At 40.1% G+C, this 14,688-nt stretch overlaps 1 protein-coding gene across 1 annotated transcript in view; it reads right to left on the bottom strand.

The window, feature by feature from the left end:
• BACE1 (beta-secretase 1) overlaps positions 1–12,863 on the bottom strand; it is a 32,447-nt gene extending 19,584 nt beyond the window's left edge. The window contains exon 1 of the mRNA XM_003764183.4: positions 12,609–12,863. Coding sequence (XP_003764231.1) covers positions 12,609–12,863 — 255 coding nt within the window. The remainder of the gene's footprint in view (positions 1–12,608) is intronic.
• Between the last annotated feature and the right edge of the window lie 1,825 nt (positions 12,864–14,688).

Genomic DNA, 14,688 nt, shown 5'->3' on the forward strand with positions numbered 1-14,688 from the left:
AGCTGATCTCCCCAAGGTTATCATTGTTCCTCAGTTATTAAATCCAATCCACTTTTCTTACTTCCCATCCCTCTTTACTTCTCCACAGTGTTTAATGCTGTTAATCAGACCCTCCTCCTGGATATTTTCTCCTTTCTAGATTTTTGGTGATATATTCTCTTCTTCTGACTGCTTCTTCTCAATCTCCTATGCTGAACCATTATCCATCTCCTGTTTGTGAGTATACCAATAAACTTTGTCCTAGGAATTCCTTTCTCTTCTCTTTTATTCTTTCCCCCCACTTAAAAGTATTTTATTTTTCCAATTACACATATAGTTTTCAACATTCATTTTTGTAAGATTTTGAGTTCCAATTTTTTTTCTCTTTCCATTCCTCACTTATCCATCTGATATGGGTTATGCATGTACAATCCTTTAAACATATTTTCATATTTCTCAGGTCGAGAAAGAAATTTTAGAACAAGAGGAAAAAAATCATGAGAAAGAAAAAATTAAAAAAATAGTATGCTTCAATCTGCATTCAGTCTCCATAGTTGTCTGGATGTGGATGTTATCTTCTATCCTAATTCTATTGGAAATGCCTTGGATCGCTGTATTGCAGAGAAGAGCTAAGTCTATCATAGTTGATCGTTATCATATAATCTTGCTGTTACTATATACAATGTTCTCCTGTTTCTGCTCACTTTCCTTAGTATCAGTTCATGTAAGTCTTTCCATGTAAGCTTTTCTGAAATCAGGCTGCTCATCATTTCTCATAGAAAAAGAGTATTCCAATATATTCAAATACCACAACTTATTCAGCCATTCTCTAATTGATGGGCATTCACCCAATTTCTAATTTTTGCCACTGCAAAAAGAGCTGCTACAAACATTTTTGCACATGTGAGTCCTTTTCCCTCTTTTATGATCTCTTTGGGACATAGGCCCAGTAGTAACCCTGCTGGATCATAAGATATGCAGAGTTTTATGGCCCTTTGGACATAGTTCCAGATTGCTCTCCAGAATGGTTGGATCACTTCACAACTTCACCAACAATGCATTAGTGTCCCAATTTTCCTACATCCCCTCTAACATTTATCATTATCTTTTCTTGTCATTTTAGCCAATCTTTTAGATGTGAGGTGGTACCTCAGTCTTGCTTTAATTTTCATTTCTCTAATCAATAGTGACTTGGAGCATTTTTTCATATGACTATACATGGCTTTAATTTTTTCATTTAAAAACTTCATATTCTTTGATCATTTCTCAATTGGGGATCTTTTGTTCTTTGTGTGTGTATCTGTCTTTGTCCTATACCAATAAACTTTGTCCTAGAAATTCCTTTCTCTTCTCTTTTATTCTTTCCTCCCCACTTAAAAGTATTTTATTTATTTTTTTTCAGTGCTTTCATCAGTTTCAATGGGTTCAGTTATCATCTCTGCAGATGATTCCCCAAATAACATATCTGGTCTTCATCTCTCTTCTGAGCAGTTCTTTCTGCTCAACATTATTTGGATGTTCCATAGGCATGTAAAAATAATATAATCAAAACAGAACTTCCTTCTCCCTATAAGCCTTCCCTCTTCTCAACTTCTTTGAAGGAACCAGACTTCTTCCAATCACCTAGGTTTTCCACCTTGGAATAGTCCTTGACTTTTCACTCTTCCTCACCTCCTAACCTCCCAAACAATCAGTTTTCAGATCTTAATGGTTATACCTCCATAGCATCTCTCCATCCTTCTCATCTGTTCCCATCTCTCTGCTCACATGACCACCATCATAATTTCTCACTTGGACTATTGTAATAGCCTTCTAATTGGTCTACTTGTTTCAAGATTCTCCCCTTTTTCACAATCTATCTTCAGCACAACTGCCAAATTAATATTCTAAAACTTAGGTTTGGCCATGTCATTCTAAAATAAAGAATGAACAAAAGTGTCTGTAGATAAAGTTTCAATGGCTCCCTATTTTATCTAGGACAGTGTGTGAACTCTTCTGTCAGGCACTTGAAGTTATATGTAATCTGGAATCAACTTATCTTTGTAGGCTGACAAACAATGACTATCAACCATGTGCTTACGAAATAAAAAAAAAAGAGGCAAAAGAAAGACTGTCCTGGAGAAGTTTATCATTGAAGGGATAAAACAACAAACAAGCAAATACATACAAACAAGCTATATTCAGGATAAATAGGAAAGAGTTAAGAAAGAAAAGGAACTAGAAATAATCCCCTAACTCCTTCTTACTCTACCTTGAAGCCAAATTAGCTTATTTTAAGTTCCCCATATACAACATCCCATCTCCTGTCTGGCCCTTTACACAGGTTGTTCTGTTCCCCAAGTCTAAAAAGTGCTTCCTTCCCACTACTTCTTAGAATCTCTAGTTCATTTCATGACTTAACTCAGGGGATATCTTTTAACATGAGGCAATTCTCTATCCTCCTAGTTGTTAGTGCTCCCTCCACCTCAAAAGGACATTTATTTTATAGACATTTTGCATAGATATTTGTATAGATATTGTTTCCGCTTAGTCTAATGCAATCTTAATGGCAGATACTGTTAGAATTTTTGTCTTTGGAGCTCCAGTATCTTGTATCCAGTAGGTGCTTAATAAATGCATATTTAAGTTAGTTGAATTTTATGGTGGTTAAAAACAAACATACAAAATTAACATGATTTTAGGCTGCATTTAGGGAAACAGAGTATTAAGAACAAGTGAGATGACAGTTCTGCCATCCTCTTCTCTGGTCAAACTCACATCTGGTGCATTATTTTCCCTTTGAGGTGCCATATTTTTATTGTTGTTCAGTCATTTCAGTTGTGTCTGACTCAATGACTCCGATTGTTTTTATTTTTTTGGGGGGGGGCAGGGTTGGCAAAGACAATGGAGTGATTTACTGTTTTTCTCCAGCTGGTTTTACAGAGCAAACTGAGACAAATAGGGTTAAGTGACTTGTCCAGGGTCACACAGCTAGGTCATATTTGAACTCAGGTCTTCCTGACTTTAGACCTAGTGTTCTATTCATTGGACGGCCTAGCTGCCCACAGATATAGTTTGGAAAGTTTGTTAACAAATTGGATCATATCCAGAGGTACCACAACCATTTAATCTCAGGGATGTGATCTTGGGACAGTTTACACTGTGGTACAAAAGACCACAAGGTAAGACATGTTAATTGTTATGGTAATAAACCCTCTCCCCTAGCCTAGAAAAAGCACATGTTCTTATATATCAGTATTTGCTCCATACTAGTTACCTCTCCAGTGAGTGTGAGTAAGCTACAACATTTTATTAACAAAGAATTGCATGGGAGAAATGACATAAAGAATGTTACTTGGAATAAAAAGTGGGCCTGCGTGTTCTATTATCATCTATCTGATATCAAGAAATCTGGAGGAAGGCCCTCAGTGTGTGGGGTGGAGGAATTACAACACAAAGCTTATACAAGAATAAAAACAGAAACAAAAACCAAGACCTATCCAGATTGATGTGGTAGGGTGGCCTTAGCAATGGGAAGAACTGAGTTCAAATGCCACCCTTGGCACATACAAATTATATGACCACTGGCAAGGCCCTTAGCCTCTCGGACCCCTGGATGATTCTCTAAGACCCTAAGTTATCTACAAGTTTCTCATCTGTGTCATTGGAAGGACTTTCCACATCAGAACTACCCAACATCCATGAAATCATATCAGGTACAAAAGAACAACAACAAATGGATGAGTAGAACAGGATGAAAAGGCAAGAGATGTGTTGTAATCTACATTTTTGGAAAGAATACTCCCATCAATGAGATTAAAAATCCACTGAAGTAAGTATTCAAATAAAGATAATATCGTTAGTGCCTTTAAGGACCTCTATGGGAAAAAAAATGTAATTAAAACGAACAATCCCCTAACAAACCAACAAAAAAATGAGGAAGAGATGCTACCTCCTATGCTAGTCACTGCTATGGTCAGGAAAATGTATTTGTAATCTAGCCTTAGTTTTGCCAACTGCAGGAAATTGTTCCTCTCTTCTATCCGTAGTTGAAATAGATTTAATCTTTGAGGGGGGGGGAAGACTTAGAACTAAGTTTTGCATATTTGTGATTCCTAAAACCTAGATTCTGACCATATCATCTCACTATTCAATAAATTCCATGGCTTCCTTTTACCTCCAGGATAAAACCAGTTTGGCTTTCAAAACCTTCCATAACCCACCATCACCACCACTATTCAGCCCCCTCCCCCATTCTTCCTTCTTATCCCCAGGGGCCCTCAAACTTTTTAAATAGGGGGGCCAGTTCACTGTCCCTCAGACTGTTGGAGGGCCGGACTATAGTAAAAACAAAAACTTTGTTTTGTGGGCCTTTAAATAAAGAAACTTCATAGCCCTGGGAGAGGGGGATAAACGTACTCAGCTGCTGCATCTGGCTGTGGGCCATAGTTTGAGGACCCCTGCAGTTAATGCCCTTTCATATCCTCCATGATTCATCAATGTGATGTGACACTTTCTTAATATTCCATGAACATATACTCATCTCCCATATCCAGGTCTTTTTACTGGTCAACCTCTTTAGCTAAAATGATTTACTTTCTCATCTCTACCTCCTAGTTTCATTGGCTTCTCAAAAAAAACCTTAAAACTAACAACTAAAGTTCATCCCCATTCCTCTTTAATCTTAGTGCCTCCCCCTTAAGATTACTTTATTGTTCAGTTGTTGCAGTCATGTCTGCCTCTTCATGATCCCATCTAGGTTGTTTTTGTTATTAATTTTTTTTTTTTTTGGCGAAGATAATGGTTTGTGATTTCTTTCTCCAGCTCATTTTACACGTGAGAAAATTGAGACAAACAGAGTTAAGTGACTTGCTCAGGGCCACATAGGTAGTAAATCTCTGAGGCCGGATTTGAACTCAGAAAAATGAATCTTTCTCACTCCAGGCTGGTGCTGTAGTCACTGTGCTACCCAGCCTTGAGATTTCCCCAAATTTATTTTGTGGGTAGCTTGTTTGCATGTTGTTTCCCCCATTAGATCTTGAGAACAGGGACTTAAAAAATTTTTTTTTTTGTATTTCCAGCAGACTGTCTGGCACATAGGCTTAATAAATACTAGTTGACTGAATGACTGGTAAGACTTAAGTATCCATAGGACCTGTAAAATAGGTAATTTGTACAGGGGGAGATCCCTGAAGTTATAATGCTTGATGACTCAAAGACTGCCTCTTTATGACAGAAGGTAGGATGGCACTGGGTGATGAGGAAGGATCTACAAGGAGATTGTTGTTTGTCCTTAGTTCTCCAGGAGGACCATGACTTCAGGGTGGTGATGCCAGGACATGCAAGTGAATTGTATTTAAGTGAGGAAGGCTGTGGAGGGCCACCTGCCTCCAGAGCCCTTTGGGTCCAGTGGCCAGATATAGAGACCAGGACAACTGGAAATGGCCCTGGATGCAATGGCAGCCCTTGGCCCTTTTAAGCTAAGGTCTTCAACAGGTCTCAGTTTGATTGAGGCTGTACCCATTCAGTGATTAAGGCTGGATAGCAATTGAGGCAAAGAATCTCCTCTTTCACCTAGTGCAAAAAAATCTAAAGAAATAAGTGAAGAGAAAAGGCTAAGACAGAGATGGATTAGAATAGGCTGGAAAAGAAACAAGTTGGGAAGATATGAGTCCACTCTGGTGCTTCTTCAGAGTCCTTGGGTTGTGCTAAGAATTTTGGTCTCTAGTAAGAAGAATCTCCCTGAGACTTTTCCAAATCAGTCCAGAACTTTCTGGTCCTACAGGGCTTTGCTTTCTCCTTTCCAGGAATTACCTGACACCTTCTGGATCTGAGCAGTTCCAAGAGAAGGAATCACAGATCTGGGCCCTATTCCTATTACAGAGCCAATGTTCTCTATGGCCCTGCTCCTGAAAAGGTAGAACCTGAATAGCACAGCTTTCCATGCCCAGAAAAAGGTTTTGACCCTATTCTGCAATCCCACATTGCTCTCTATTCCACTACTGCCCAGGAAAGCCTTCCCGGCAGGGATAGTTGCCTGGGATCCAAATGGATATTGGTGGGTGGAAGTGAGATCCATTTCACATTCCTTACTTTCTAGTTTTAAGTTTCTGCTTTGCTTTTCTAAAGTATGGCTTTTAAATGGTGAAACTAGGTCATTTCTTGTCTTTTTTATGACCTTTTTAGTTCCTGATTCTGAACCTTATAAGAGAAAGCAAACTTTATCTTGTCTTCTATTGAAATGTCTCCATATTAGCCCCTGAATGAGATGACTTTGGAGACTGTTGGGTGGCTCAGTGGGTAGATCACTGGGCCTGAATTCAGGAAGACCTAAGACACTGGCCTGTGTGACCTTGGCGAGTCACCTAATCTCTGTTTATCTTAATCTACTTGAGAAGGAATTGGTAAATCACTTTCGTATCTTTGCCAAGAAAACCTTATAAAGGATCACAAAGAACTGGACATGACTGAACAACATTATCATAATTTGGAAGTAGAACTGAGACAGAAGGTACATCTAATCTTGAGTAAAGCAAAGCAAATTAATATGCTAGCGAGAACATTTTAGGTATAATAATTCTTAATTAAGATTCTGGAGTCTTAGGTTCAAGTCACGGAATCAAAGTATTTAGAACTGGAAGGACTGTAATAGATATATATTTTGAATTAGATATTACACAGGATTTTAAACTTAACAAATCCAAAACAGAATTCTTCTTTTCCAAATTTGCTTATTTTTGTCAAGGGTACCACCATCCTTCTAGTCATCCATGTTTGCAACCTCAATTCCATTCTCTAGTCCTCATGCTCACTCACCCCAAATATTCAATCATTTGTGTCTCTACAACATCTCTCAAATGCATTTTCTCTGTTCATGCAGCTACCAAGCAGGTTCAGGCCTTCACTCCCTCTCACCAGGGCTATTCAGTAAGCTCCCTAATTTATTTTTCTACCTCAAGATTTTCCTTTTTCCAATCCCTCCTTTCCACCAATAGGTGAACCAAAATAGAAGTGGGGAACACTAAATTATACCTAAAAATCCCTGTGGACTGCGAACTAATTTAGTTTTAAATGTAATACTATCTATGTTTTACTTAATGTATTTTTATTCATTGTATTAAATATTTTCCAATTACATTTTAATTTGGTCATAATCAGTATTGTGTGTTTGACACCTCTGATCTATACAACTGCTAAATTAGAGTCCTAAAGCATAGATTTTACCATGTCATTCCCCCGTACTTAATAAACTCCATTTGTTCCCTATTACTTTATTTATTGTTCAGTCATTTCAGTCATGTCCAACTCTTCATCATTACATTTGGGATTTTCTTGGTGGAATTACAGGAGTAGTATGCACTTTCTTCTCCAGCTTATTTTCCAGATGAGAAAACTGAGGCAGACACTGTTAAATAACTTGCTCAGGATCACTCAGCTAGTAAGTATCTGAAGCTAGATTTGAATTCAGAAAGAGGAATCTGTTACTAGAATGCTCTTTTCTCCTTTTTGCTTCTTGAACCCATTGGTTTCCTTTAAGATTCAGTTTACCCACATCTTCCATAGGAGACTTTTCCTGGTCCTCTCTTACTACTAGTATGTTTCCCTCTAAGAATACTTCAAATTTACTTGATAGCCATCATATATTTGTCTTAAAGTGTACTTATTGTCTCCTCTGTTAGAATGTAAATTCTCTGAGGACAGGGATTTTTTGTCTTCCTAGACATAGTACTTAAAACAGAGCCTGGCACATAGCACTTAAGAAATGCTTTTTGTTTGATTGATCTGGCTTAATCTCATTTTACATTAAGGAAACTGTGACTCACCACAGAGTTTGTGGCAGATCATAGACTTAAATTCAGGTTAGCTGCTTCCAGATCGAGTGATCTTTTAACCATAGTATATACTGCCTGCCCTGTCATTAACCTCCTTCATAACTTTGGGCAAGTCAACTTACCTAATCTTTCTGGCCCTCACTTTCTAAATGCCTTGCTGACCTCCTCAGAAAACTTCTAGCTCTAATGATTTAATCATGCTCTCTGACATAAGCTGTACACCATCTAGATCAGATAAGGAATCATCTGCTTTGACTAATTCAGAAGGTAGAAATTCTAGATCTGTTATCAGCAGCAGGTTTCCATTCCTAGGGGATTCGCAGTTGTATAATGAATTAAAGTCAGATTCATCTAAACTAAAAACAACACTTTTTCCTGAATCAGTCCAATATCTTCAGCTATTTACCGACACACCCACCATTATTTTATGTCTAAAAAAATCATTTACCCCACCATTGACTCCTTTGTGACTTCTCTATTTCTGCTGAAGGAATTAACATCCTATACATCCACTCATTTTTCATTCTTTCTTCTCTGTGATAAGTCTTTCCTTTGATAAGTCTCCTGAAGATAGACATGTCCATATCATGTAACCAGACAGACACACAGGGAGGCATATTACTTCAAGGAGGTAAAAAATAGAAAGGTCCCAATGTCTGCCAAAATATTCAAAGTAGCACTTTCTATAGTAGCGAAGCACTGGAAACAAAGTGGATACCCATTGATTAGAAAATGTCTAAGCAAATTTTGACATATTAATGGAATGGAATATTATTGCACAATAAAAAATAACTATGAAGAAGACAATGAAATATGAGAAGACTTATATGAACTGATGTAAAGTCAGCAGACCCAAGATAACAAGATACACAAATACAACAGCAATCTATATGTAAAGAACAAGAAGAGTAAATGATTTGTAATTGTAATGACAAAGATCAATACAGAAGAAGAAATTACAGAATGAACCTCCCTTCTTTGCAAAGGAGAAGGATTAATGTGTTGAATGTTGTATATATATCAGACTCCATTGATATATTAGTTGGATCTGCTGAACTGCTATTTTTTCCCTCTCCCTCTCTCTTTCTCTTTCTTTTTTTTTTTTTTTTTTTTTTGTTCTAGGGGATGACTTGCTGCATGAGAGAGAAGGATATATTTGGAAATGAAGCTCATGTAAAAATGAAGGATATCAATAAAACTTAAGAAAAAAGACATACTGTTACATTATACTTTTTATAATCATATTTTACTATATATAAGTTCAATTATCATTTTATCTTTGGAAGTGGTCCTGCCTCTAGTCTTTCCCCACTCAAATCTATTCTGATGACCACCATGCCCAGATTGTTTTCCTAAAACCCCATTTTCATCACATGTATCTTTCAAGAATCCTACAGGATAAAATCCAAACTCAACCTAACCACCAACATCCTTCACAATTTAGTCTGAATATAATAATTCAACCTCACCTTCCATTACTCTTGAACACAGTCTATCTATTCCAATCAGGAATGTGTGTGTTTGTTCATGTGATTTCCCTTTGCCTGTAATGTCCTCCCCACTGTCTCTACCATTTATTTAAACTCTTGCTGTCCTTCAAAGCCCATAATAACCACATCTCTTCTGTGAAGCCTTCTTTGATCACCCCTGCCCACAGTGACAATTTCCTCCTTTAAACTCCTATATTATGAATTAATAATGCCATTCATATTCTTATGGTACTTATTCTATACTGTGTGCCACTTATTAACTTTTCAGGTGTAAGTATATTTTCTGAAGTGAACTATAAGCTCCATGGGGCAAAGGCCTTGCCTTTGATTTCTATTAAGTACTTTTAGTATCTAATCTAGACTTTTATATGTAGGAATCATTAAAATATCTACTGTTAAGCTACTACTACTGTATCTACTACTTATTGATATACCTGCCACCTTTACTTGGGCTCTCATATCTAGTTTTGTTCTTTAAACAACTCAATGAGGGAAGTCATACATTATAATTCCTGTTTCAAAGATGGGGTAATTGAGAATCAGAGAATGAAGTGATTTGCCTAAAGGAGGATTAGAATCTTCTGAATCCTAGGACAAAGCTCTGGTAATTAGACTTCCTTCTCTAGGGTCCTTTCACCAGCATCCTCTTATTTGCTCTGACAATGTTCCCTTTCTCCCTTCAATCTCTCAAACCTACTGCTATAAAGTGGTCTTGCTCCTTAGTAAGTAACAGCTTTAGTTCTTATCCTAGAGACCCACCATAGCCATGTGTAAGGCTTTTGGTGTCCCTCGGCCCCTGGGAATACAATGTGCTGGAGCATTAATCTTCATGTAAGAGGAGACAGAAACTAGGATCCTTTTTTGATTTTAACTACTTATATGTTATGTGTCACAGTGAAGGCCTTTTAATGTCTTTGGAACTCAGTTTCTTCATTTGTGAAATGGACAGTAAGTTTGAACTTGACAGTTCAGTTGCTAAAAGTACCAAAGAGATCATAGCTGAGAGAATATATTTTCTTTAGGGCAAAAAAATTTCAGGGGGGAGCTCTAGGGCCAATGTTACCTTATGTCTCACTCTGACCTGGGGTCTTAAGGTATAATAGTGACCTTTGAGTTGATTTTCATCTCTTCATTTCCTATCTGGCTGTCCTCCTTTGTTCTTCTCCATCATATCCCCAGGAACCTTATCATCTTGCAAGACCACATCAACCTTGGTATTCACACCTCATCAGTACCCTTTGCCCTTGGGAACCCTCTGAATGGAGGGAAGAATGGAGAACATCTCTTAAAACTTCCATTTAAGGAGGGTGACAAACCTCAGGCCAAACATCTTTTCATGTTGCACTTGCCTGCCCTCCTTTAGACTTCTCCATCATTTCCCTCTCTCAACTCTAATTGTGTGCCTTCCCTCTTCCCCTTCATCTTTTCTGCTTCCTTTTATATAGAGTTTCCCTCAATAGATTGCAAGCTCTTTGCACGATGCTTGACATATAATAGGCACTTCATAAATGTTTACTGACTGACTCAGCAGTCATCACTGATTGACAGGGCAACGGATGCTGGTTGCCCTCAGATTGGAGATTTTTCCTGAGAAAGTGTCATTGCTTATCATAGGTAGGAAAGAACAAAAAATTGACACAGCAAGAAAGTAAGAATCAGTTTTGAGACTAGGCTCTGGGCAGGTCAAAGAGAAGCTTAGCTTTCTGTTTGAATGTTTTGGAGACGTTCTAGGCAGTTCAGCAGGCACTATGTCTTCCCCCCTACCCCAAATAAACACAGACATACCCATGCAAATACTCAACTGTTACAAATATACCACCAGATAGCCGTACAGTGTTATACACACACATGCAAGGACCTGCGTGGGGAAATACTGTACAAACAGAAATGGCCAGAGGTTTCCCATGGCCACACATGAAAGTATATATAGATATGCACACATTCACATACACATGTGAGAGCACGCAGCCTTACACACGCATGTCTACAGGTACATCTATTCAGGTGGGCAGACTGGATCATAGAATCTGCCTGTGCCCTGTGCATGGGCACACATAGGGGCAAACTTTATCATTTGCAGAATCAGGGAAGTTTAGAGTTGGAAGAGTGAGTCTTTTCTAGTCTGCCCAGGCCAACTGATACATGAAAAGATCCCCACTATGATAACACCCAACAAGTACTTGTCCAGCCTGTGCCTTCTAGGATGCGGCAGATTTTATCCTCAGCAATCACCTTGGAAGTACCCAGATCATCCAGCAGGATCAGTGAAATCCTGCGTTACTGTCACACTTCTCACCTTCTTCTTCCCTATACACACATTTCCTTACCTGCCCTCCAGGGGTCTCCTTTTGGGAGAAGGAGGCCCTTCCACTAATAGGGACTGGCTCCTTTCCCACAGTTTGTCCTTTCTCTAGTAGGAGGTGGGGTTATCCACTGGCCTATTCTCTGGAGGATGTGGGGGTGGGGGTGGAGCTGCCCATGGAGATCGGGATAAGGGGGAGGGAGGCCCGACTGAGGGAACAGTCATAGGATAAGAAGCTCCAGGCTGGGACCTCCAGGGCTCTGCAGAGATCAGCCAGGATCTCCCAAGCCTTATTGTAGTTCTAATGCTGGGAGGAAGCAGAGGAAAGCAGGACAGAAAAGAGGATCCATTTTGTTCTCCTGTTCCTGTGGCTCCCATAATGGGAGGACTGACCATTGTCAGAACCCCAGGTTTCATTTGTCTCCCTCCAGTTTTAACTCTGTCACCTTAGGAACTCCTCAGGGATCCCAGGGGAATGGAATGGGTCAGGTGGATGAGATGAAGTGAAAAGAGATTTGTGAGATGCAGGGGACCTAAGCTTGAGCCAGTCCAGAAAAGAGGGAGGGCTAACACCTGTTCGGAAACCAGACAAGGAAGCCAAAAGTCCCTTACCCAGAATCACCAGTAAACTACCTATCCTAGGGTTGGGCAAGCAGGGGAGTGTCAGTGAATCAGACACTAGAACAGAAGAAGTTAGCATTTAGTTTTAAAATATAAAATCAAAACAAAGTATGAGATTGGCCCCCACGTCTTCTTAATCATAGAAAAGGTGGGAAGTGATGGATATAAATAGCACCCTTCCCAAAAGAATGAATGGTATGTTTCTGAGAAGATGGAAGGTTAGACTATTAGTTTCCCAGCCTCCCACCACATCTCTCTAAAGTTGTTGCCTCTTTTTAAAAACCAGTTCCTGGTTCTTTCAAAAAGCCCTCACAAACATCTGGAAAGTTGGGGCTGGACTGGGGGAACAGTACCCCGGAGCAAGAGGCAAGGTGGGGAAGGTCGGGGCAGAGGGATGCATCTTACCGTCTGTGGAGGGCTGCCCACTGTCATTTCCACGTAGTAGCCCTGACCAGACTTGCCCCTCAGGTTGTCCACCATCTCTACGAAACTGCTCCTGCGGCTGAGAAGTCGATTGGGCTCATCCAGCTCCTCGATGGCTTCCCGAGGCAGTCGGAGACCCAAGGGGAGTCCACTCTTCAGGGGTAGTCGGATTCCTGACTGGGTGCACAGCACCCCTGCACCCATCCACAGCAAGAGCCAGGGCAGAGCTTGAGCCATGATGTCCCCAACACCCTCAGTCCCTCTGTGGATCCCTCTTTTCCCCCTTTCTTCTCCCCCCTCCCCCCTCCCCAACTCTTTGGGTGCTGGTGATGGGCAGGCTTCTTAGGAAAGGGAGCCCAGAGACATAAGGATCCCACACCCAACAGGATCACTCAGCCGCCCTCATGCTTCAGGCTTCAGGCATAGGACGAGAAAGAAATCTCCTGAGTGCAAGGGAGAGCGACCAGAGCCACATCTAGACAGGCATGCAGCCCCATCAGGCATCTGGAAGGGGGAAGCTCAGGGCCCCAGGGGGGTAAGAGTGCTGGGCATGGTGAGCAGGTTGGGTTTTTTCCTGTCTTCTCCGTAGATGTCAGCATGAGCAGGCGGGTAGGGGAGGTGCCAGGGGCTGCTTGGGGCTCTAGGCTCCTACAACCTTCATTTTCTGTTCAGGCCCCCATAATCCCCTAGCTCCCATCCAGGCTGGGAAGGCGGAAAGACTTGTGTCGGCTGCTGTCAAAGCCAAAGGGTTTTTGCTTTTCCCGGGGAGTCCTGGGAAGTGTAGTCTTCCCCTGCCAGCCCGCCCAGCTTCCGGGGCAAGTTAGGCAGTCTTGGATGCCCTCTGCTGAGAAAGAAGCAAGTCTTCTGGGAGGCTGGACCGCAAAAGTTTATTTTGACCCTGGAAGGCAGGGAGGAGTCAGGATTGAGCAGAAGGAGCCAAGAAAGAACTCTCTCTCTCCATTAACCGAGAAAAGAGTTGGCTTGGGACAAAAAGGAAAAGGATTATCATTACTATTATTATTACCTTATTAACAATAATTCAGCTTACAGAGTGTGGGTGAGTTATTGTTATTTACAGTAAAGACACTGTTAACGATAATAATAAGACTCATAAAGAAATAACCTTAAATTAAAAGGGAGAGGATTCATTAGAAAATGAGAGGCTGGGAGAGAGTCAGGGCTTTTCTGCTGTCTTTGAAATGGTGAGGAATACTGTAGCTATTTCACCACACAGTTCTTCGTTAGTCATTTTTTTTTTTTTAATTTTGGAATATGTTTTTGCATGGTGTAGAAGAAAACCCCCTGCATTTGACTAAGACGGTTTGAAAGATAAATGAGTAAACTGATGGTGATTTCAGCCCTTTGAGAGGGCCAGGAATTCTGGCTGAGCTAAAAGCAGAGCTGCTGATAAACTTATGACTTGCCTGGAGGGCAATTTCTTTCTTCAAAATGTTGAGGGGAAAACCAGGGGAAGTAATATTCTAGTTTATAAAGATTACGAGTTCTAAGTGCTTTTCAAATATCTCATTTCATCCTCACAATAATCCTGTGAGTTTAGGAAATCGAGGCAGATTGAAGTTAGGGTCCCACTTGCCACCTAGCTTTCTCAGGGCATGAATCACAGAAGTAATTTCATTCATTCATCTTATTTTACAAAGGATTCATCTGAGGTTCAGTGAGATTAAGCAATTTGCTCAAAATCACAGAGGCAAAAAGTGGTAGAGGTAAGATCTGAAGCTGAATCTTGATATCAAATCTAATATTTTTACCACTGTAAGATGGAAGTTAGGGATAGTAAGCATATGTGATTTCACTGATCTGGTCAACTCTTAAGTGAGAAAATTCTTACCCATGCAGGTTGGCACCTTTTCTGCACTTTTTGGATCTTAAAGATCAGCCCAAACAGAGAAGTTAAGGAACCTGTTCAGAGTCACAGAATCAGGGTGTGCTGGAAGTAAAAATTTGAACTCAGGTCTTCCTGGATCCACTCCTAGTTCTCTGTCTACTGCTCTACTCCAAGGTAGTGGTTGCTAAAGTAGAATAGAAGAAACTTCAGGGGGGA

The sequence above is a fragment of the Sarcophilus harrisii genome, chromosome 3, assembly GCF_902635505.1.
Source record: "Sarcophilus harrisii chromosome 3, mSarHar1.11, whole genome shotgun sequence".
NCBI classification, from domain to species: domain Eukaryota; kingdom Metazoa; phylum Chordata; class Mammalia; order Dasyuromorphia; family Dasyuridae; genus Sarcophilus; species Sarcophilus harrisii.